Source organism: Oncorhynchus nerka, linkage group LG10 (genome assembly GCF_034236695.1).
Source record: "Oncorhynchus nerka isolate Pitt River linkage group LG10, Oner_Uvic_2.0, whole genome shotgun sequence".
Classification (NCBI taxonomy): domain Eukaryota; kingdom Metazoa; phylum Chordata; class Actinopteri; order Salmoniformes; family Salmonidae; genus Oncorhynchus; species Oncorhynchus nerka.
In genome coordinates, this window is record NC_088405.1 from 22,614,907 (window position 1) to 22,638,990 (window position 24,084).

Below are 24,084 nucleotides of genomic sequence, written 5' to 3' on the forward strand. Positions count from 1 at the left end.
AACGGTGTGGAGCAGACACGGTGACTGAGAAGAGACAACGGTGTGGAGCAGACACGATGACTGAGAAGAGACAACGGTGTGGAGCAGACACGGTGACTGAGAAGAGACAACGGTGTGGAGCAGACACGGTGACTGAGAAGAGAGCGGTCTGGAGCAGACACGATGACTGAGAAGAGACAACGGTGTGGAGCAGACACGGTGACTGAGAGGAGAGCGGTCTGGAGCAGACACGGTGACTGAGAAGAGACAACGGTGTGGAGCAGACACGATGACTGAGAAGAGACAACGGTGTGGAGCAGACACGATGACTGAGAAGAGACAACGGTGTGGAGCAGACACGGTGACTGAGAAGAGACAACGGTGTGGAGCAGACACGGTGACTGAGAAGAGAGCGGTCTGGAGCAGACACGATGACTGAGAAGAGACAACGGTGTGGAGCAGACACGATGACTGAGAAGAGAGCGGTCTGGAGCAGACACGGTGACTGAGAAGAGACAACGGTGTGGAGCAGACACGATGACTGAGAAGAGACAACGGTGTGGAGCAGACACGGTGACTGAGAAGAGAGCGGTCTGGAGCAGACACGGTGACTGAGAAGAGACAACGGTGTGGAGCAGACACGGTGACTGAGAAGAGAGCGGTCTGGAGCAGACACGATGACTGAGAAGAGACAACGGTGTGGAGCAGACACGATGACTGAGAAGAGAGCGGTCTGGAGCAGACACGGTGACTGAGAAGAGACAACGGTGTGGAGCAGACACGATGACTGAGAAGAGACAACGGTGTGGAGCAGACACGGTGACTGAGAAGAGAGCGGTCTGGAGCAGACACGGTGACTGAGAAGAGACAACGGTGTGGAGCAGACACGGTGACTGAGAAGAGACAACGGTGTGGAGCAGACACGGTGACTGAGAAGAGACAACGGTCTGGAGCAGACACGATGACTGAGAAGAGACAACGGTGTGGAGCAGACACGGTGACTGAGAAGAGAGCGGTCTGGAGCAGACACGGTGACTGAGAAGAGACAACGGTGTGGAGCAGACACGGTGACTGAGAAGAGACAACGGTGTGGAGCAGACACGGTGACTGAGAAGAGACAACGGTGTGGAGCAGACACGGTGACTGCGAAGAGACGACGGTGTGGAGCAGACACGATGACTGAGAAGAGACAACGGTGTGGAGCAGACACGGTGACTGAGAAGAGAGCGGTCTGGAGCAGACACGATGACTGAGAAGAGACAACGGTGTGGAGCAGACACGGTGACTGAGAAGAGACAACGGTGTGGAGCAGACACGGTGACTGAGAAGAGACAACGGTGTGGAGCAGACACGATGACTGAGAAGAGACAACGGTGTGGAGCAGACACGGTGACTGAGAAGAGAGCGGTCTGGAGCAGACACGGTGACTGAGAAGAGACAACGGTGTGGAGCAGACACGGTGACTGAGAAGAGACAACGGTGTGGACCAGACACGATGACTGAGAAGAGACAACGGTGTGGAGTAGACACGGTGACTGAGAAGAGACAACGGTGTGGAGCTGACACGGTGACTGAGAAGAGACAACGGTGTGGAGCAGACACGGTGACTGAGAAGAGACAACGGTGTGGAGCAGACACGGTGACTGAGAAGAGACAACGGTGTGGAGCAGACACGGTGACTGAGAAGAGACAACGGTGTGGAGCAGACACGGTGACTGAGAAGAGACAACGGTCTGGAGCAGACACGGTGACTGAGAAGAGACAACGGTCTGGAGCAGACACGGTGACTGAGAAGAGACAACGGTCTGGAGCAGACACGGTGACTGAGAAGAGACAACGGTCTGGAGCAGACACGGTGACTGCGAAGAGACAACGGTGTGGAGCAGACACGGTGACTGAGAAGAGACGACGGTGTGGAGCAGACACGATGACTGAGAAGAGACAACGGTGTGGAGCAGACACGATGACTGAGAAGAGAGCGGTCTGGAGCAGACACGATGACTGAGAAGAGACAACGGTGTGGAGCAGACACGGTGACTGAGAAGAGACAACGGTGTGGAGCAGACACGGTGACTGAGAAGAGACAACGGTGTGGAGCAGACACGGTGACTGAGAAGAGACAACGGTGTGGAGCAGACACGATGACTGAGAAGAGACAACGGTGTGGAGCAGACACGGTGACTGAGAAGAGACAACGGTGTGGAGCAGACACGGTGACTGAGAAGAGAGCGGTCTGGAGCAGACACGATGACTGAGAAGAGACAACGGTGTGGAGCAGACACGGTGACTGAGAAGAGAGCGGTCTGGAGCAGACACGGTGACTGAGAAGAGACAACGGTGTGGAGCAGACACGATGACTGAGAAGAGACAACGGTGTGGAGCAGACACGATGACTGAGAAGAGACAACGGTGTGGAGCAGACACGGTGACTGAGAAGAGACAACGGTGTGGAGCAGACACGGTGACTGAGAAGAGAGCGGTCTGGAGCAGACACGATGACTGAGAAGAGACAACGGTGTGGAGCAGACACGGTGACTGAGAAGAGAGCGGTCTGGAGCAGACACGATGACTGAGAAGAGACAACGGTGTGGAGCAGACACGGTGACTGAGAAGAGACAACGGTCTGGAGCAGACACTGTGACTGAGAAGAGACAACGGTCTGGAGCAGACACGGTGACTGCGAAGAGACAACGGTGTGGAGCAGACACGGTGACTGAGAAGAGACGACGGTGTGGAGCAGACACGATGACTGAGAAGAGACAACGGTGTGGAGCAGACACGGTGACTGAGAAGAGACGACGGTGTGGAGCAGACACGGTGACTGAGAAGAGACGACGGTGTGGAGCAGACACGGTGACTGAGAAGAGACGACGATGTGGAGCAGACACGGTGACTGAGAAGAGACGACGGTGTGGAGCAGACACGGTGACTGAGAAGAGACGACGGTGTGGAGCAGACACGGTGACTGAGAAGAGACGACGGTGTGGAGCAGACACGGTGACTGAGAAGAGAATGCGAGATTGAGAGGGATAGAAAACAGTTGCTTCGTGAGCCTGAAAATGCATGATCTAAGTGATTGATAGTTGGTATTCAGCAGTCATAAAAGTATGCCTTATTTACTTTTAATAACTCCTACAATAGTGATATTAAAGTAATGTGAATGAATGTGAATGAAGGAGGGAGGAGAGGGAGACAACACTATAAACACTGTCGATGTTCTGTGGTGGTCGCTGCAGGAGGGAGGAGAGGGAGACAACACTATAAACACTGTCGATGTTCTGTGGTGGTCGCTGCAGCAGGGAGGAGAGGGAGACAACACTATAAACACTGTCGATGTTCTGTGGTGGTCGCTGCAGGAGGGAGGAGAGGGAGACAACACTATAAACACTGTCGATGTTCTGTGGTGGTCGCTGCAGGAGGGAGGAGAGGGAGACAACACTATAAACACTGTCGATGTTCTGTGGTGGTCGCTGCAGGAGGGAGGAGAGAGAGACAACACTATAAACACTGTCGATGTTATGTGGTGGTCGCTGCAGGAGGGAGGAGAGAGAGACAACACTATAAACACTGTCGATGTTCTGTGGTGGTCGCTGCAGGAGGGAGGAGAGGGAGACAACACTATAAACACTGTCGATGTTCTGTGGTGGTCGCTGCAGGAGGGAGGAGAGGGAGACAACACTATAAACACTGTCGATGTTCTGTGGTGGTCGCTGCAGGAGGGAGGAGAGGGAGACAACGGGTGCTAGTTAGATAGTCACTTGCTGTCTTTAAAAAAAAACTATTTTACACAGCTCAGCAAGTCTGAGCCCTGCCCAGCACAATCAAATCAATTGCTGGTCGGACTCCCTCTAGTCATTTGTGTGTCTTAATTATTTAATAAAACCGTGTGCTTAAAGCATCAGACAAGCTCAGTGAATATAGTTGATTTGATTAAACACATAGGATGTGTCAATATATGGGGGAAAAAATTGTCATTTAAATATGTCAACCAATCGATTGGTCGAAAGAACAGACAACTCTTGGTCAACCGAGATCTTTTTTTAGTCAGGGACAGCCATAGTGTAGATTTATAAAGGGAACATTTTTTTGAATCCATTTTAGAATTAGGCTGTAACGTAACAAAATGTGGAAAGAGTGAAGGGGTCTGAATACTTTCGAATGCACTGTAGGTATGTATGCTGTCTCTGTTACAAGCATTTCACTACACCCGCAATAACATCTGATTAACACATGTATGTGACCAATATTGATTTTATAAAAATGTATTGTAGGCAGGCCATGCTTTGGATGTGTGTAAAACCTCCTCCATGATGTAGCCCACGTGTCCATACCCATCATGATACAAGAGAACCTTGTATTTAGACGTTTTTTTCCTCAAACAATTGTTTGTTTTTTCTGTTTCATATTTTTAAATCCCAAGCCTCAAAACTTGAGACATCTGTTGCCTTGTGACAAAACTGCACATTTTGTCCCCAGGACAAGGTGCACCTGTGTAATGATCATGCTGTTTAGTCAGCTTCTTGATATGCCACACCTGTCAGGTGGATGGAATATCTTGGCAAAATACACTCAAATAAAAGGTGACATTCTCTACTGTCACCTCATATGAAACATTTCATCTCAAATCCAAAATGCTGGAGTATAGGGCCAAATTAACTGTCCAAATACATAAGAAGGAGAGTGTAAGTAAATATAATTAATTGTGTACTTCCTTCATTTCCACTTGCAAGATGAGAAAGAGAGAAAAAAGGACCCATGCAGGTCCACTCGCACACATTACTCTCTCTCGGTCTCTCTCTGTCTCACTCTCTGTCTCACTCTCTGTCTCACTCTCTGTCTCACTCTCTGTCTCTTTCTCTGTCTCACAAACAGACTGTCGTGCTTTATTTTGTCTCTGCACCGTTGCCTATGTCTGATTGCCAGGAGCTGGGCACATGGTGCGAGGCGGGACACATGATTGGTTTCCAGTCACACGTAGAGCAGGGGAATAAGGTATGAAGCCTGATGCTGTGTGTGTGGGTTCAGTGGTCAGTGTCCAGGTTGGGAGGTCATGGGGTGAGGTTAGTGGGTTATGTAGTTACTGTAGGGTCATTGTAGTGGCAGGGGAGGGCTGTGGATCTAGGCCACACAGCCAAATTGGAACAAGAAGGAAAGAAATCCAATTCATATTCTTATCTCAACACCTGTCACACAGCGAGATGCTTTTCAACCTCTGGAGTGCTTCCCTGTTTTCAATTTCAGTGTGTGTGCGTGCTTGCATGTGCAGATATGTGTGTGTGTGTCAGGGTTTCCGTTAAGAAAGTGTGGCGCCGGACATTTGACCGGCAGCATTTTAATTTACCGGAAGTGTAAGACATTTACTGGGACCATATGCATTGTGTGTCCACCCACTGTTCTCAGAATGACAGAAATACCATTCAGCTTAGGGTAATTCATCTTAACAGAACATGAAATACCATTCAGCTTAGGGTAATTCATCTTAACAGAACATGAAATACCATTCAGCTTAGGGTAATTCATCTTAACAGAACATGAAATACCATTCAGCTTAGGGTAATTCATCTTAACAGAACATGCAACTCTGATGCCGCAGCATGCCTTTTGAACATTCCAATCATTCAGAATAGGCTAGTACATCAGAAAGCATGATTTGGCCACAGAGGATCATTAGCTTCTTAAGAAATAAAATGGTGGATGGTTTTAAATGGCATTGCCTAGGCTAGTCGGAAGGGCCCGTAATTTTGGGCAGAGCGAGCAGAAAATACCAAGTATATGATTGAGTTGCGGCTGTCAGTGAAAAGCAGAGAGACCCAGCCAGGCAAACCGCAATATTAAAAAATTCAATAGTGGAAAAAAAGTTTGGAAAACAAACGACTATTGCTGTAAAGAGAAGACAATGAAAAGACTCCAATCTGTCTTACTTCTCAAAATTCTGAACTTAATTGATTGGAAAGTATTGGCACCAGCGGAGAACTTCGACCATATCCCCGTTGCGTGTGCATATTCACGGTCTTTATCATTAGACCGTTGTCTGCTAAATGACTTAAATTAGGTCACTGCCACTTTGCTTGTCTTTGGACAATAATTTCCCCCTCCAGGTTAGATGTATTTGTCTCCCCTTTTCGTAGGCCGATGATATGAATCAGACAACGTTGTTTTTATTGATCTGTTTGTCACTGTCAGCAGAGTAGGCTACCCTGTCATTTTTGTCATAGATAAAAAAATATTCAGCTAATGTCTCCGAATAAAGTGTAGTAGAATTGCATGAAATGTGTCTAATAAAGGCCACATTTTCCTGTGCAAAGAAATGAGAAGAAATGTAGGTTTTCTGATCTGATACCAAGGTTACTCTAAACCACTACGCGGTGCAGTCTTTTTTGAGAACAGTGATTGTATAACGCAATCTGAAAGTATTCAGACCCCTTGACTTTTTCCACATTTTGTTACGTTACAGCCTTATTCTAAAATGTATAAAAATAAAACACAAATCTTATTAATCCACACACACTACCTAATAATGAAAAAGCGAAATCAGGTTTTTAGAAATGTTTGTAAATGTATTAAAAAATAAGAAACATACCTTAGTTGCATAAGCATGCAGACCCTTTGCTATGAGACTCGAAATTGAGATCAGATGCTTCCTGTTTCCATTGATCATCATTCAGCTGTTTCTACAAATTGTTTGGAGTCTACTTGTGGTAAATTCAACTCATTGGACATTATTTGGGAAGGCACGCATCTGTTTATATAAGGTCTCACAGTTGACAGTGCATGTCAGAGCAAAAACCAATTAGACCAGGAGAAACAAGATTATCTGGTCTGATAAAACCAAGATTGAACACTTTGGCCTGAATGACAAGCGTCACGTCTGGAGGAAACCTGGCACAGTCTCTACGGTGAAGCATGGTGGTGGCAGCCTCATGCTGTGGGGATGTTTTTCAGCGGCAGGGACTGGGAGACTCGTCAGGATCGAGGGAATTATAAACGGAGCAAAGTACAGAGAGATCCTTGATGAAAACTTGCTCCAGAGAGCTCAGCGCTGGAGAGAGCTGAAAATAGCTGTGCAGCGACGCTCTCCATACAACCTGACAGAGCTTGAGAGGATCTGCAGAGAAGATTGGGAGAAACTCCCCAAATACAGCTGTGCCAAGCTTGTAGCGTCATACCCAAGAAGACTTGAGGCTGTAATCGCTGCTTCAACAAAAAAGGGGCAGTAAAAGGGTCTGAATACTAATATAAATGTGATATTCCAATTTGCTAAATAAATAAAGTTTTTTTCTTTGTAATTATGGGGTATTGTGTGTAGATTGATGAGGGGGAAATAACAATTGAATCCATTTTTAATAAGGCTGTAAAATGTGGATACAGTGGGTTAACTGCCTTGTTCAGGGGCAGAACGACAGATGTTTACCTTGTCAGCTCGGGGATTAGATCTAGCAACCTTTCGGTTTGTCTGGCTCAACGCTCTAACCACTAGGCTACCTGCTGTCCCTTGTTGGTTTGCTTGTTTTGATTACTGATCAAATACTCTGAGTGTGTGTGAGAGTATGTTCGTACTGTATGTGTCTATGCACAAGTGTGAAATCAAAGGTATGTACCTCTTAGGAGTCTGTGTCTAATTAATATCATACAGACAGACAGACTCAGCAGCCTCCCCTTCCTTTCCATCTTCCCCTTTACAACTAAGCTCTATACGTGTTCCCCTTGAACCCAGGACCCAAAGGAGAGGAAGTAAACAGACTCCGTTTCAGAGGTTTATTTTGGCACTTCTGCCGCCACCCTGCCTGGCACGCTGTGTGGCCCAGTGGGGTCATGGCATAGGTGGGTCCGTGTGTGTGAGTGAGACGGGAAGTTGGCTTTTTAAATCTCCCAGCTCAGCATTTACCTCAGCATGTTCCTCCTGTTACTGACAGCAGCTGCTGCACTAACATACACATCATAGAGACTCTCTCTGTCTCTCTGTGTGTGTGTGTGTCACACGAAAACGCGAACGCCCACAGCGACCTTTAATCTCCAACCTTCCGCCCTCTGTTACGGCTCACAAAGAAAGCCATGCTGAGGGTCCACTGGCACACAGTGTGTCTGAGTTTGACTGTGGCCGAGACTGTGGCAGCTTAATAGCAGATGAAGTGTTCCTAAGGACAGTGGTGCTTTTCTCTCTGAGTGAGAGGCAGCCAGACAGACAGCAGAGAGACTGGTGGAAGGAGGCCAGGGTGGTCCTCCATCTTGGCACCATTACCACAGGATAAGCTGCTTAATCAGACAGCCCCAAGATGAGTGTTGTGTTTAAGTGTTAGTGTTCTCTGGGGAGACGGAGAGTGGGGCCCCTTTTAAAGTCCCCTTGGTGCATCTTAACACTACTGTCATGTTCCTAAGATTTACTGAGGACAAAGATAATTGTTTGGAAAATATTTTTGTCTTGACCTTGCCTTTGTAAGTGGAATACAATTGGTTTCAAACTCTTATACTCACAAGGCCTTATAACTCTGCTGTGGCCTCTGTGTTCAAATTGAAGTTCTCTTGAGCTGTTTTGTGGGGTTGTTTTTCACAGTGCCTTCTATAAGAACCGTACATAATGAATAAAGCTCTGTCTTTGGCTATGAAATATTAATTACTGCTACTTTATGACCCTCCTAACAAGGGTTGTCCAGCCACTGAATGGAATTCAGGTCTTGTTATGTATAAACACAGGGAAGTGACCGTTGCCTACATTATTTATCTTTATAAACTGGTTGGTTCGAGCCCTGAATACTGATTGATTGACAGCCGTGGTATATCAGACCGTATACCATGAGTATGACAAAACATCATTTTTTCAATTACACTGGTAACCAGTTTATAATAGCAATAAGGCACCTCGGGTGTTTGTGGTATATGGCCAATATACCACGGCTAAGGGCTGTATCCAGGCACTCTGCGTTGTGTCGTGCATACAAACAGCCCTTAGCCGTGTTATGTTGGCCATATACCACAACCCCCCGGGCCTTATTGCTTAAGTAACCACTGCCTGACCAGCTTTGCAAACAGAGCCATTACCTCTGAATCCATTTATTGACTCGAGGGGCAGATTTGACAATGTATCATATGTGTTTAGATAGGCTTGTCGAAGTGGTGGAGTATGTATTTACAAAGCGATGGTTTTACACGCTCTTGCCCTTTCCAAGGTACCTCCCTGGGTTTTGTAGAAGTTGGGTTATGGCAATAAACATGGGTGTTTGGACTGCAGTAATGACCCCTGGCTCATAAACCAAGCCAGATGATCAAATGCCACCTACCACAATCACCCTCATGCATGGTACTCCGACTCCCCATAGTCTGCCCTCAGTTCCCTGCCTGCTTTTTCAGAACATTGTCTTTGTAGTGGTTGGCTTGACAAACAGGGTCAAATGAAGGATTTGTTGAGTTTTACACACACCTGACTGGGGTTGCTAAAGACCACTTGTGACTTGGATCATATTTTTCAAGCCTCTATTAGGTCCTAGCTGCCCTCTCCCTTCTTTTAGTAGCATTCAAGTTGTTCTGGGCTGTCTGTAGCTTACTAAATCCCCTGCTGCCCAGTACACAGACAGACACATGGCTCCTGCCCCGGAGCAGAACAGAGAGGTATCGTCAGACAGGGCTGTCAGGGGAAATCACCTCATCATAACCAGGGAGAGGACAGCACCTGAAGCAGCACACAGCAGTGTCACCTCAGATAGCACCTCTACAAGCGAATTCTCAGAACACTCCTCCCTGGCCCAAAATAACCCTCAGGGATGATGTTATTAACAGTCTGTGATAGGACTGTGATGTCTTTGGCAAAGTGACATATCTCTTGTTAAGCTCATTGTTTTCTGTCTTCCATTCTTTTCTCTCTCCCCTCTCTTACCTCCCCCTCTCTCTCTCCCCCCTCTCTGTTACTCCCCCCTCTCTCTTTCTCTCCCATTGTTGCAGTTGCGACTCCGAGAACCGTTACCTTGGCAACCCCCTCAGAGGAACGTGTTACTGTAAGTATCCCACCTCTGTAGCCCCACCTGAGTCTCTATTGTATTTTCGTCCTCCAGATCTTGCCGTGGTCCTATTTTTTTCCTTTCATTTTTACACACACACACACACACACACACACACACACACACACACACACACACACACACACACACACACACACACACACAGGCGCGCGCGCACCTGGTCAGTTGCAGTATCTCACACAACTGCACATCTCTGTGACCTTTGCCCTGCACTGAGGGTGGGCTAAGCAGATGGTAGCATTTACTCTGTGGCAGGCGTATGGCAGTAATCAACTGCAGCTTTGTCTGGCTCTAAACTTGATTTGACAGATTTGTAGCTGGAGATGGTAGCAGGGTTTAGAGGGACTTCTGTCTCCAGATGTCAATGTCAGACCACTGGCCTCATATTGATTTTAATCATTTGCAGCAAATGTGTGGTTTTTCAAGTTAAAGTACATGGGGGGAATGTTTTACTGAAAACAGATTCTCTCTGACATCATCCGGTAGAAGTTGGTACACTAACCACGGTTGTAAGTGTAGCTGTTTAGGAACAAAGTTCAAGTACTGTCACTTCCAATAGTAATCCAGTTGAGTTTAGTCATTAATTAGTTTAGTTCTATGAGAGATAGTAATCCAGTTTAGTGTAGTCATGAATTAGTGTAATTCTATATGAGAGATAGTAATCCAGTTTAGTGTAGTCATGAATTAGTGTAATTCTATGAGAGATAGTAATCCAGTTTAGTGTAGTCATGAATTAGTGTAGTTCTATAAGAGAGAGTATTCCATCTGAGTGTAGTCATGAGTTAGTGTAGTTCTATAAGAGAGAGAGTAATCCATCTGAGTGTAGTCATGAGTTAGTGTAGTTCTATATGAGAGATAGTAATCCAGTTTAGTGTAGTCATGAATTAGTGTAATTCTATATGAGATAGTAATCCAGTTTAGTGTAGTCATGAGTTAGTGTAGTTCTATAAGAGAGAGAGAGTAATCCATCTGAGTGTAGTCATGAGTTAGTGTAGTTCTATAAGAGAGAGAGTAATCCATTTGAGTGTAGTCATGAGTTAGTGTAGTTCTATGAGAGAGGTTGTCGATTGCAACTTTGATGTTAGTGGTCAGAGTTGCTTAGGTCAGGAACTCAATGGTCCATCAAGTATGCATTTGATCAGAACAAATGCAAACTATTTTTTTGAAGCTTTACTTTCACTTACCTAGTTTAAAACTACCACCACAAATTGCATGTATTTGAAACATTCATTTCAATAGTTGATATTCAGTATTGCTTTATCTTTATATTGTCAGATTCTAACCAGCTCTAGAAAGGTTAAATACATGTGCCTGCATCAATCACAGTAACACCCTCTGTCTCCTGTTATTCATGAGAGATTGTGTCTGTTCAGCTGACTGGCAAGAGGCATCATGTCTAAGGGAGGAGGGCACTAGATGGCATCCTCGCTGTGCAGTGTACCCACACTTACCAGGGGGACGTGGGTCCGGAATTCACTTCCATCACTATGGTCACCTCGAGAGCTGTCTATCTGTGTAACTCTGTTTGGCTACAGACGGTGTCTCCTGAGGGACATGCCGTATCCTGATCATTCCACTGCGTCGGTTGAGAGGGTTCAAAGTCATTATGAGCTTGTCCATTTGCTCCCTAACACAGCCAAGGGTGCACACAAATACTCAATGTTACATTAGAAAGACATTTGTTTCCTGTGTCCCTTCATCAAACCTTGTTATATCAAACAGAACAGTGGCTGTAAATCATCTATTAGCATGCCATTCAAAGTAGAAAACGACCGATAATCGGCCAAGCTGGTATAGTGACCTTTTCTAGTCTATCGGCTACCGGCCCTTCTCTATCGGCTTCACCGATTAGTCCCGCTACATGGCAAGGCTGCTACTATGCCGCTCACCGCTTGAGCCACGAGCACTGCACGATGCCAAAGAATATCTAGCTGGGAAAATCAGCAACAAGCTTGCTTATTCTCCAACAGAATGGTGCAGTATTGAGAAAAGGATGAATTGACAAAGTGACAAATCAACCTCCTGTCGCAAATATTAGTTTAATAATAAGGCTTGTGTTGACGTGCCCGGACACGCATGCAATAAGCAAGCTGTAGAACTTTTTGAGGATCTGGCGACCCATGCCAAATCTTTTCAGTCTCCTGAGGGGGAAAATATGTTTTTCGTGCCCTCTTCACAACTTGGTGTGTTTGGACCATGATAGTTAATTGGTGATGTGGACACCAAGGAACTTGAAACTCTCGACCCGCTCCACTTCAGCCCTGTCTATGTTAATGGGGGCCTGTTCGGCCCACCTTTTCCTATAGTCCACGAGCAGCTCCTTTGTCTTGTTCATTGAGGGAGAGGTTGTTGTCCTGGCACCACACTTTGTTGTCCTGGCGCCAGGTCTCTGACCTCCCTATAGGCTGTCTCATCTCATCAGGCCTACCACTGTTGTGTCGTCAGCAAACTTAATGATGGTGTTGGAGTCGTGCTTGGCCACGCAGTCGTGGGTGAACAGGGAGTACTGGAGGGGACTAACACGAACCCCTGATGGGTCCCAGTGTTGAGGAACAGCGTGGCAGATGTGTTGTTGGCTACCCTTACCACCTGGGGCGGCGTGTCTGGAAGTCCAGGATATAGTTGCAGAGGGAGGTGTTTACTCCCAGGGTCTTTAGCTTAGTGATGAGCTTTGTGGGTACTATGGTGTTGAAGGCTGAGCTGTAGTCAATGAACAGCATTCTCATGTAGGTGTTCCTTTTGTCCAGGTGGGAAAGGGCAGTGTGGAGTGAAATTGAGATTGCATCATCTGTGGCTCTGTTTGGTCGGGATGTGAATTGGTGTGGGTCTATGGTTTCTGGCATGATGGTGTTGATTTGAGCCATGACCAGCCTTTCAAAGCACTTCATTGCTACTGACGTGAGTGCTATGGGCAGTAATCATTTAGGCAGGTTACCTTCGCTATCTTGGGCACAGGGACTAAGGTGGTCTGTTTGAAACATGTAGGAATTACAGACTCTGTCAGGGAGAGGTTGAAAATGTCAGTGACGACACTTGCCACTTGGTCCGCACATTCTTTGAGTACAAGTCAAGGTAATCCTTCCGGCCCCACGACTTTGTGAATTTGACCTGTTTAACCTCTCTAGGGTATGTGGGACTCTAGCATCCCACATGGCCAACATCCAGTGAGATTGCAGAGCGCCAAATTCAAATACAGAAATACTCATTATAATAATTCAGAAAAGATACAACTATTTTACTTAGGTTTAGAGATGTACTTCTTGTGAATCCAACCACAGTGTCTGATTTAAAAAATGCTTTACTGCGAAAGCATACCTTACGATTATTTGAGAACATAGCAGACAAATCATTACAAACAGTAACCAGCCAAGTAGAAGAGTTACACATGTCAGAAATAGAGAGAAAATTAATCACTTACCTTTGATGATCTTCATATGGCTGCACTCAGAAGACATTCATTTATTCAATAAATGTTCCTTTTGTTCGATAAAGTCTCTTTATATCCAAAAACCTTAGTTTTGTTTGCACGTTTTCTCAGTAATCCACAGGCTCAAACGCAGTCACAACAGGCAGACAAAAAATCCAAATAGTATCCGTAAAGTTTGTGGAAACATTTCAAACAATGTTCATAATCAATCCTCGGGTTGTTTTTAGCATAAATAATTGATAATATTTCAACCGGACAATAACGTTGTCAATTTAAAAGGTAAACAAGAAAGGCACTCTCTCTCGGTCGCGTGCATGAAAAAGCTCTGTGACACGGCAGGGTCCACTCATTCAGACTGCTCTTACTCCCTCATTTTTCAGAATACAAGCCTGAAACAATTTCTAAAGACTGTTGACATCTAGTGTAAGGCATAGGAACTGCAATTTGAGTCCTAAGTCAATGGATAGTGTAATGGCATTGAATAGAAAACTACAACAGCAACAAAAAATCCTACTTCCTGAATGGATGTTTCTCAGGTTTTCGCCTGCCAAATCAGTTCTGTCATACTCACAGACACTATTTTAACAGTTTTGGAAACTTTAGAGTGTTTTCTATCCAAATCAACCAATTATATGCATACCCTATCTTCTGGGCCTGAGTAGAAAGCAGTTTAATTTGGGCACGTTTTCATCCAAAATTCCAAACCTACCCTAGAGAAGTTAAAGGTCTTGCTCACATTGGCTAAATAATCCTCAAATGCCTTTCGTGAACGAACACTCGCGCTTGATCTTTTTTTCCATTACATTACATTTTACATTTAAGTCATTTAGCAGACGCTCTTATCCAGAGCGACTTACAAATTGGTGCTTTCACCCTCGCACGAGTTGTGAAATTTTACATCTACATCTAATTACATCTTCGATGCAGTTTTTCTCAATGTCAGAAATGCACAACGTGTTGTCTTATGTAAACAAAGTGGGAGCTGCTGGTCAGGTCTGTTTCACTGTCTATACTATTGGATAGAGAGCTATCACCTCAGCTGCTCACCCCATGTTAGTGGGCAAATGGACATCATCAAATCAAAAACCCAACCTTCATTTACCTGTTATGATGCACAGATTTTCCAATCTCCATTTTAGACAAGACTGACTATGACAGAAATTATTCTATTGACACTATCTCGTCAATTTTGGCACTAGAATAACTGTTTCTGACTTGAATCGACGCCACAAAGGTAATTTTCAAAGTGATTTGTTGCTTTTTAAAGGCAGTTACTCTTTAAAGGGTTATGTAGGATCAAATGTTTAGCCCCACTTAAATGCTACTTAGATGGATACCCAATGTCATAACCATGGCTTTGATGTATGCCCAATATGTCATAGTCAATCAAGATTCAAAGCTTTTATCATGTTGTTTTGCTAAATCATGAGTCCGACCCTGCCTTTCCTAGAAGCACTGCCAGTGCGGATTTGTTGGACATGTAGGATATGCAGACGTGTGGGATGTGTAAGCTGGGATGTGAATGGGTAGGTTATAGAGACTAATTGTGCCAATTATGCCTAGTGAATCAGGGTGACTGAAGTGTAGCGCACACACCGCCCTCTCTTTGAGTGGATTGATGTTTACTTTGCAGGCTCATTACATGCAAATTATTTAACCATCCGCTAATGTCAGTTGTGACAAGGCAGAACTATCAAGCACAATGACACTAATAATGATAGTGACAGTAATGATGATGAGGCATTACATTTTATTAATGGAGATATTGCTACTGTACGCCTACTACTACTACTACTACTACTTCTACTAATACTTCTACAATTACTGTATGGCTTTACTATGTACTTATTATTCTACTACTACTACTACTACTACTTAGGAATTATACTAATGCTAATACTTCCTATCACTGGAGGCTGGTCTAGTTCATTGTGCTGTTGGAGGACCAGTACTGTAGTTCAGCTCAGATGACTTCCTACCAGAATGTAATCATGGCTGATTCTAATGAGGAAGCTGGTCATCAGTAGCTGACCAGGCTGGTGTGGTAATGAGTTGCCCTCACAGTGGAGCAGTGTCAGCTAGCAGGCCCTAATGAAGGAGCCACCAAGTGCGTCCTACCAGCCACACCACCTGCCATTACCAGCCTTTACCCTCAAGCCTCTTTTCATGAGAGGATCAGACACCCTGTACTGACACATAAACACTATCTGACCGGCACTCTGCACTGACTCCTAAACACTATCTGACCGGCACTCTGCACTGACGCGTAAACACTATGTGACAGGCACTCTGCACTGACGCGTAAACACTATATGTGACAGGCACTCTGCACTGACGCCTAAACACTATCTGACCGGCACTCTGCACTGACTCCTAAACACTATCTGACCGGCACTCTGCACTGACTCCTAAACACTATCTGACCGGCACTCTGCACTGACTCCTAAACACTATGTGACAGGCACTCTGCACTGACGCGTAAACACTATGTGACAGGCACTCTGCACTGACTCCTAAACACTATCTGACCGGCACTCTGCCCAGACGCCTAACCAGTGTCAGATAGAGATATTCTCCCCAGACCCAAGCACAGAGGCTTCTCTGTGTTGATCGTCTCTACTTGCCAAATTAGACTGTGGTCTGTAGACTATGGTCTGTCCGACTGAGGGAACTATCGCCACGTGAACTAATCCTAGTCATTCTGAGCATACAATTGACTTCTACAATAAATGTCTGAACATTATCAGTCAGGCAGTTGGCTCAGACAGCTGAGTGCTACCATCAGACAGCTGAGTGCTACCATCAGACAGCTGAGTGCTACCATCAGACAGCTGAGTGCTACCATCAGACAGCTGAGTGCTACCATCAGACAGCTGAGTGCTACCATCAGACAGCTGAGTGCTACCATCAGACAGCTGAGTGCTACCATCAGACAGCTGAGTAGTACCATCAGACAGCTGAGTGCTACCATCAGACAGCTGAGTGCTACCATCAGACAGCTGAGTGCTACCATCAGACAGCTGAGTAGTACCATCAGACAGCTGAGTGCTACCATCAGACAGCTGAGTGCTACCATCAGACAGCTGAGTGCTACCATCAGACAGCTGAGTGCTACCATCAGACAGCTGAGTGCTACCATCAGACAGCTGAGTGCTACCATCAGACAGCTGAGTGCTACCATCAGACAGCTGAGTGCTACCATCAGACAGCTGAGTGCTACCATCAGACAGCTGAGTGCTACCATCAGACAGCTGAGTAGTACCATCAGACAGCTGAGTAGTACCATCAGACAGCTGAGTAGTACCATCAGACAGCTGAGTAGTACCATCAGACAGCTGAGTGCTACCATCAGACAGCTGAGTGCTACCATCAGACAGCTGAGTGCTACCATCAGACAGCTGAGTGCTACCATCAGACAGCTGAGTGCTACCATCAGACAGCTGAGTGCTACCATCAGACAGCTGAGTAGTACCATCAGACAGCTGAGTAGTACCATCAGACAGCTGAGTAGTACCATCAGACAGCTGAGTAGTACCATCAGACAGCTGAGTAGTACCATCAGAAGTGCCTCCATCATGGGGTGGCAGGGTAGCTTAGTGGTTAGAGTGTTGGACGAGTAACCGGAAGGTTGCAAGTTCAAACCCCCGAGCTGACAAGGTACAAATCTGTCGCTCTGCCCCTGAACAGGCAGTTAACCCACTGTTCCTAGGCCATCATTGAAAATAAGAATTTGTTCTTAACTGACTTGCCTAGTTAAATAAAAAATAAAAATCATTACAAGTGTCACTTTACCTGGAAGCCCAGAATAATCAAGGATACCACTTCTTCTGAGCCATTGTTCTGAAAGTAAATTCTCAATGGTGTCCTTTTTGAAAATTCATTTTTCAGTGATTTTATATAATAATAATAATAATAATATATGCCATTTAGAAGGTGCTTTTATCCAAAGCGACGAACAGTCTTGCATGCTTACATGTTGTATGGGTATCCTGGCACTGTAAACTCCACACTCTACTAACAGAGCCATACAGGACCATCTTGACCTTTTAAGAAAAGTATTTTAACTGAATTATATTGCTTTACCCTTGTACTATCAGGCTGTACATTCTGTTGTTAGTCTTTGAAGAGTGTTTGAAATGCAAGGTAATGAATAGTAACAGGCACTGGATGACATCTCCAAGTGGATCCTGTATAGCAGATGTTGAATGAGGCTTCATTCAACTCACTGGACTTATCAGTTCATATCATTGATTGCACAGAGAGTGCACATACCTGGCTTCCTAGGTCTCATCAAAAGGCATGAAGCAGGCTTCTGAATATGAAATTACTTTACAGGTGAGATTTTGCTCTTTTGAATTTTTTTTGTTTCAGACACTGAATAAAGTTACACATTATGCTAATGCCATGACTCATTTATGAAAACTTTTAAAACAGATGGATTTCCTTTTAGTCTTGTGCGGCTCATTTGATGCTTACCTTGCTTTATTTAATTATCTTTTTAAAGTCAAATTTGTCTGCATGTCAGTTAGATTATCCAAGGTAAATAGTTGTATTGTTTTGCTGATGTCAGTTTTAATTTGCACACTGAGCTTTTGCACCACAGTGGACAATATTATATCAGGCGTGAAATCTAACATATTGAAACGTGTAGAAAATGATTGTGCAATTTGACAAGTCTTCCACTTTTCATAATGTCATTAATTGTCTTCTCTTCTTCTGGAATAACACACACTTTCTCATTACCACAGAAACAAGAGGGGTTCTTTGAGTGGGCACTGCATTGCTCTAAATAACATTAATACGCACAATACTGGCTCCAAAATTCTCTGCTTTTCATTTCCCTGGACTTCTGTGTCCCCTTTACAGAGCATGTGGAACTTCCTGAAGTTTACTGACGACCCTTATGGGATAAACAACACACAGCAACGTGTGTGTGCCCGGAGCGGGAGGGAGAGAGAGACACACACATCGGCTTTGATCTGATATCTGCTAATTCCGTGACGGCTAAACAAAACCAACTCTTTGTCAAACATCATTTCCTTTCGTCTTGCTAAGGCTTGAAATATGTGTTCTGAAAGGATGTCAAATGAAGTCTTCTCTGAACTCTGCAGGAGTGTTTTATTGTCAAGTTAGAACGATGACAAACAATTGTTTGTTCTCCTGGTGCATAAACACATTCGTGGCTGATTTAACATCAGTTCATAGAAGCCGTGAAACGGGGGAGTGAATGGCACAGTGTGAGCTTCTGAGGCAGAGACGTGTGGTGTATTCAGCTGCCATTGACAAGTTATGAAGATGGCATTTCCTATTAGGGAGTGGGATTTGGTTGTGATGGCCAGTGTGTGTATAGCACAGGAGGCTGGTGAGGGGAGGATGGCTCATAATAATGACTGGAATGAAGTGAATGTAATGGTATCAAACACACAAGGAAACCATTCCATTTCAGCCATTGCTATGAGCCCACCCTCCCGAATTACGGTGCCACCAGCCGCCTGTGGTATATAGGCCTTGTTTTTACCCAGTCCACAAGGACAGTATCCCTGCTGTTTTCTAATGCTCCCTGACACTGAATTGATCAGTTCATAGCGTTGACTGCCCATAGAGTGCACATACCTGGCTTCCTAGGTCTGATCAAAAGGCATGAAGGAAACCTGCAGGCTCAGCAACCCCTTGAGGACCTGAGTTCAGTTGTGCACCCCCTGGTTGAACCTGAAATCCTCTAAAGAGTTAATAACAGTGATCTGAAGGGTTAACAGTGAAACGTCCTGCTGAGCATATTGACAATCCACTAGAGACCGTCTCTCACATGGCTCCTCCTAGACACTACCCTCCGAATCAAGGGCTTTCTTCTGAATGGAATCAGACAAGGTGACCTTTCTAGATTCCTGCTGAGGTACAGATGTTAAATGTTCCAAATCCCCGCATTACACCCCACTCTGGCTCGTACTATGAGGCCCTGTCATTGAATAGGACAAACGTTTATAAAAATAGAACTGGCATTGAATCCCAGTGAATATTTTCTATACTGAACAATAATGTAAACGCAAAATGTGTTGGTCTCAAGTGTTGGTCCCACGTTTCATGAGCTGAATAAAATATCCCCAAAATATTCTATATGCACAAAAGGTTATTTCTCTCAAATGTTGTGCACACATTTGTTTACATCCCTGTTAGTGAGCATTTATCCTTTGCCAAGATAGTCCATCCAGCTGACAGGTGTGGCATATCAAGAAGCTGATTAAACAGCATGATCATTACACAGGTGCACCTTGTACTGGGGACAATAAAAGCCCACTCTAAAATGTGCAGTTTTGTCACACAACACAATGCCACAGATGTCTCAAGTTTTGAGCGAGTGTGCAATTGGCATGCTGACTGGAGGAAGGTCCACCAGAGCTGTTCCCGGCGAATTTAATTTGAATTTCTATACCATAAGCCACCTCTAACGTCGTTTTAGAGAATTTGGCATTACGTCCAACCGGCCTCACAAACGCAGACCACGTGTAACCACGTCAGCCCAGGACCTCCACATCCGGCTTCTTCACCTGCAGGATTGTCTGACCAGCCACCCGGACAGCTGATGAAACTGAGGAGTATTTCTGTCTGTCATAAAGCCCTTTTGTGGAGAAAAACTTATTCTGATTGGCTGGGCTTGGCTCCCCAGTGGGTGGGCCTATGCCCTCCCAGGCCCACCCATGGCTGTGCCCCTGCCCAGTCATGTGTAATCCATAGATTAGGGCCTAATGAATTTATTCCAATTGACTGCCTTATATGAACTAAACCTAGTAAAATCATTGAAATTGTTGCATGTTACGTTTTATATTTTTGTTCAGTATATTAGTGGTACACACATGTTCTGAAGCTAAGCAGGGTTTGTCCTGGATGGGAGACCAGATGCTGCTGGAAGTGGTGTTGGAGGGCCAGTAGGAGGTACTCTTTCCTCTGGTCTAAAAAAAAATATCCCACTGCCCTGTGTAGGGTGCCGTCTTTCGGATGGGACGTTAAACGGGTGTCCTGACTCTCTGAGGTCATTAAAGATCCCATGGCACTTATCGTAAGAGTAGGGGTGTTAACCCCGGTGTCTTGGCTAAATTCCCAATTCCCAATCTGGCCCTCAAACCATCACGGTCACCTAATAATCCCCAGTTTACAATTGGCTCATTCATCCCCCTCCTCTCCCCTGTAACTATTCCCCAGGTCGTTGCTGCAAATGAGAACGTGTTCTCAGTCAACTTACCTGGTAAAATAACGGAGAAAAAAAAAAATGTTATATAGATCTTCCTCTACTCTTGTTTGCGCTGATTGCAATACTGCATTATTGATATGAAAATGAAGGCAGCCACATGCACTTGTGGTCTGTTTCTTGGGTAACTCTTCCGGCTGGGGTTCTTCAGGCTGTGTGTCCCTGCACTTTAAGAAGACGGGCCCTGATCTGCTGTTTGTCTCTCTGTCCCTGCAGATAACCTGCTGATTGACTACCAGTTCACCTTCAGCCTTCTCCAGGAGGATGACCACCACTACACCGCCATCAACTTCATGGCCACTCCTGAACAGGTCAGTCACCACACAGAGGTGTCAGACACCATGGGCCCGAGGGACAGGTCTCATGTAGCCTTTCTGTTATGTATTTAATGCATCTATTTTGCTGTGAAACAGAGAATCCACATTAGCATCATTCCAAGTCATTCCAAACCATCATAGTGTTGGTTTGGAATACTTGTGTTTGACCTCCTTTTGTGTTCATATTTTACAGAGCAACAAGAACCTGGACATGTCCATCAATGCGTCCAACAACTTCAACCTCAACATCACCTGGTCTATTGGATCAACAGGTAACTTGTCTTGTTAGATTGTCATTTGCCATAGAGTGGATGTGCCATAGTGACGGTTTATTTGACAACATGTTGAGGGCTTTCCCTCTCATTTGATTCTATTGTCCACCTTTGCTACACTCACTACGGTCTACGGCAGATACTCAGCGTCAGACAGCGCACATCCCCTGCGCTACAGAATCCAATGTAGGACGGGAAAGAAACTCATATAATCTCTCTTTGTCATCTTTTCCAGAGGGATTGGTACTTTTGTTGTTCTCGTCCGTGTCCCTCATTAGACAAGAATGTCTGTAGGGGAATGCCCCTCTTGACAAATGTAGGGGAGATAGTTTTTAATTATGGCATTGGTGTTTTTGTGTGATTTCAATTAAGATACAACTTTGCCCAGTCTGTACCGGGCCCAGATTTGTTTTTTTTTAAACTTGATTTGAGAGGAAACTTCAGGGCTTGAATATATGTGCAGAGCAATTAGAGTGAGTGTGTTATGTCACTGATAAATTGGTTAGGGTCATCTTTTATTAAAGCTGTCCCAAAGTCTGGCCTGTTAATGCAGTATTCTTGATAACGTCTTCATTTTGGACCACTTAAAATATGAATGCATGTCTGTTTTTTTTAAGAAAGTACATTTCCACTCTCCTTATATATTTTGAAGCTTTTTTTGGACAGCTCAAAAATGACAAGGGGATACGTAGTTGAAGATGGGAGAAAGTTGGAAGGGTCCACTCAGGGAGTGTTACCGCTCAGCCATAGTTCTACCACAAAATGTACATGCATCTACAGTATAATGTATGCTCTGAAACTGTCATTGTACTGGACTCACTCTAGACTCACTATAATTGTGAATGCCAGTGGTGGGTAAAGTACTCAATTACTTCAGTAAAAGTAAAGATTACTTAATATAAAATGACTCAAGTAAAAGTTTAAAAGTATTTGGTTTTAAATGTACTTAAGTATCAAAAGTAAAAGGAACTTCTAAAATGTACTGAAGTATCAAAAGTAAAAGTATAAACCATTTCAAATTCCGTATATTAAGCAAACCAGAAGGGACAATTGTTTTATTTGTTTTATTGACGGATAGCCAGAGGCACAATCCGACACTCACCCATAATTTACAAACGAAGCATTTGTGTTTTGTGAGTCCGCCAGATCAGAGGCAGTAGGGATGACCAGGGATGTTCTCTTGATAAGTGTGTGATTTCGACCATTTCCTGTCAAAATGTAACGAGTACTTTTGGGTGTCAGGGAAAATGGATGGAGTAAAAAGTACATTATTTTCTTTAGGAATGTAGTAAAAGTAAAAGTTGGCAAAAATATAAAAATTTAAGTACAGATACCCCAAAAACGACTTAAGTAGGGCTTTAAAGTTTTTTTTCTTAAGTACTTTACACCACTGGTGAAGGCCACTTTTCTCTGTACTTTTTTTGACACTCGCTGGCTAATCTGTTTTCTAAAACGTCACCAGCCTGGCTAATCTGTATTCTAAAGCGTCACCAGCCTGGCTAATATGTATTCTAAAACGTCACCAGCCTGGCTAATCTGTTTTCTAAAACGTCACCAGCCTGGCTAATCTGTAATCTAAAGCGTCACCAGCCTGGCTAATCTGTATTCTAAAGCGTCACCAGCCTGGCTAATCTGTATTCTAAAGCGTCACCAGCCTGGCTAATCCTTAATCTAAAATGTCACCAGCCTGGCTAATCTGTATTCTAAAGCGTCACCAGCCTGGCTAATCTGTATTCTAAAACGTCACCAGCCTGGCTAATCTGTTTTCTAAAGCGTCACCAGCCTGGCTAATCTGTTTTCTAAAATGTCACCAGCCTGGCTAATCTGTTTTCTAAAGCGTCACCAGCCTGGCTAATCTGTTTTCTAAAACGTCACCAGCCTGGCTAATCTGTTTTCTAAAACGTCACCAGCCTGGCTAATCTGTTTTCTAAAACGTCACCAGCCTGGCTAATCTGTTTTCTAAAACGTCACCAGCCTGGCTAATCTGTATTCTAAAGCGTCACCAGCCTGGCTAATCTGTTTTCGTCACCAGCCTGGCTAATCTGTTTTCTAAAACGTCACCAGCCTGGCTAATCTGTAATCTAAAGCATCACCAGCCTGGCTAATCTGTTTTTTTTAAACGTCACCAGCCTGGCTAATCTGTAATCTAAAACATCACCAGCCTGGCTAATCTGTTTTCTAAAACGTCACTAGCCTGGCTAATCTGTAATCTAAAACATCACCAGCCTGGCTAATCTGTTTTCTAAAACGTCACTAGCCTGGCTAATCTGTAATCTAAAACGTCACCAGCCTGGCTAATCTGTAATCTAAAACGTCACCAGCCTGGCTAATCTGTTTTCTAAAGCGTCACCAGCCTGGCTAATCTGTATTCTCTCTCGACTGCCATCATGAAACTCAGTTTTTGTTTGACTGGCACAACTGTCACAGCAGTACCTATCCCCAATCACACATACCAGTATCTAGTACCTATATGTGTGATTTGACTATCACCAACTGTACTATCCTCTCAGTATCCTTCCTTTGACGTCTTACACTATGACCCACCTCTCACCCTCAGCTGGCACCATCTCTGGCGAGGAGGTGCCCATCGTGTCCAAGACCAATATCCAGGAACACAGAGACAGCTTCTCCTGTGAGAAGTTCAACTTCCGAGTCAACTCCAACATCACCTTCTATGTCTATGTCAGCAACTTCTCCTGGCCAATCAAGATCCAGGTAAGGTTCTGTCAGTAGTGATTTAACCAACCACAAATGAGGTATGAAAAAACAACATTTGTTTAACAACTTGAATGGGTTGTCAGAGGGTTACGGTTTCCAATGGGGTAATAAGCCCTAT

General features: G+C 44.6%; 1 protein-coding gene across 4 annotated transcripts in view; it reads left to right on the forward strand.

Annotated features, from left to right (window-relative positions):
- LOC115135025 (attractin-like protein 1) overlaps nucleotides 1–24,084 on the forward strand; it is a 326,923-nt gene that overhangs the window by 139,198 nt on the left and 163,641 nt on the right. For all 4 annotated transcript variants that reach the window (XM_029669218.2, XM_029669216.2, XM_029669215.2 and 1 more), the window contains 4 exons: nucleotides 9,913–9,965; nucleotides 20,876–20,970; nucleotides 21,170–21,248; nucleotides 23,806–23,963. In XM_029669218.2, coding sequence (XP_029525078.1) covers nucleotides 9,913–9,965; nucleotides 20,876–20,970; nucleotides 21,170–21,248; nucleotides 23,806–23,963 — 385 coding nt within the window. The remainder of the gene's footprint in view (nucleotides 1–9,912; nucleotides 9,966–20,875; nucleotides 20,971–21,169; nucleotides 21,249–23,805; nucleotides 23,964–24,084) is intronic.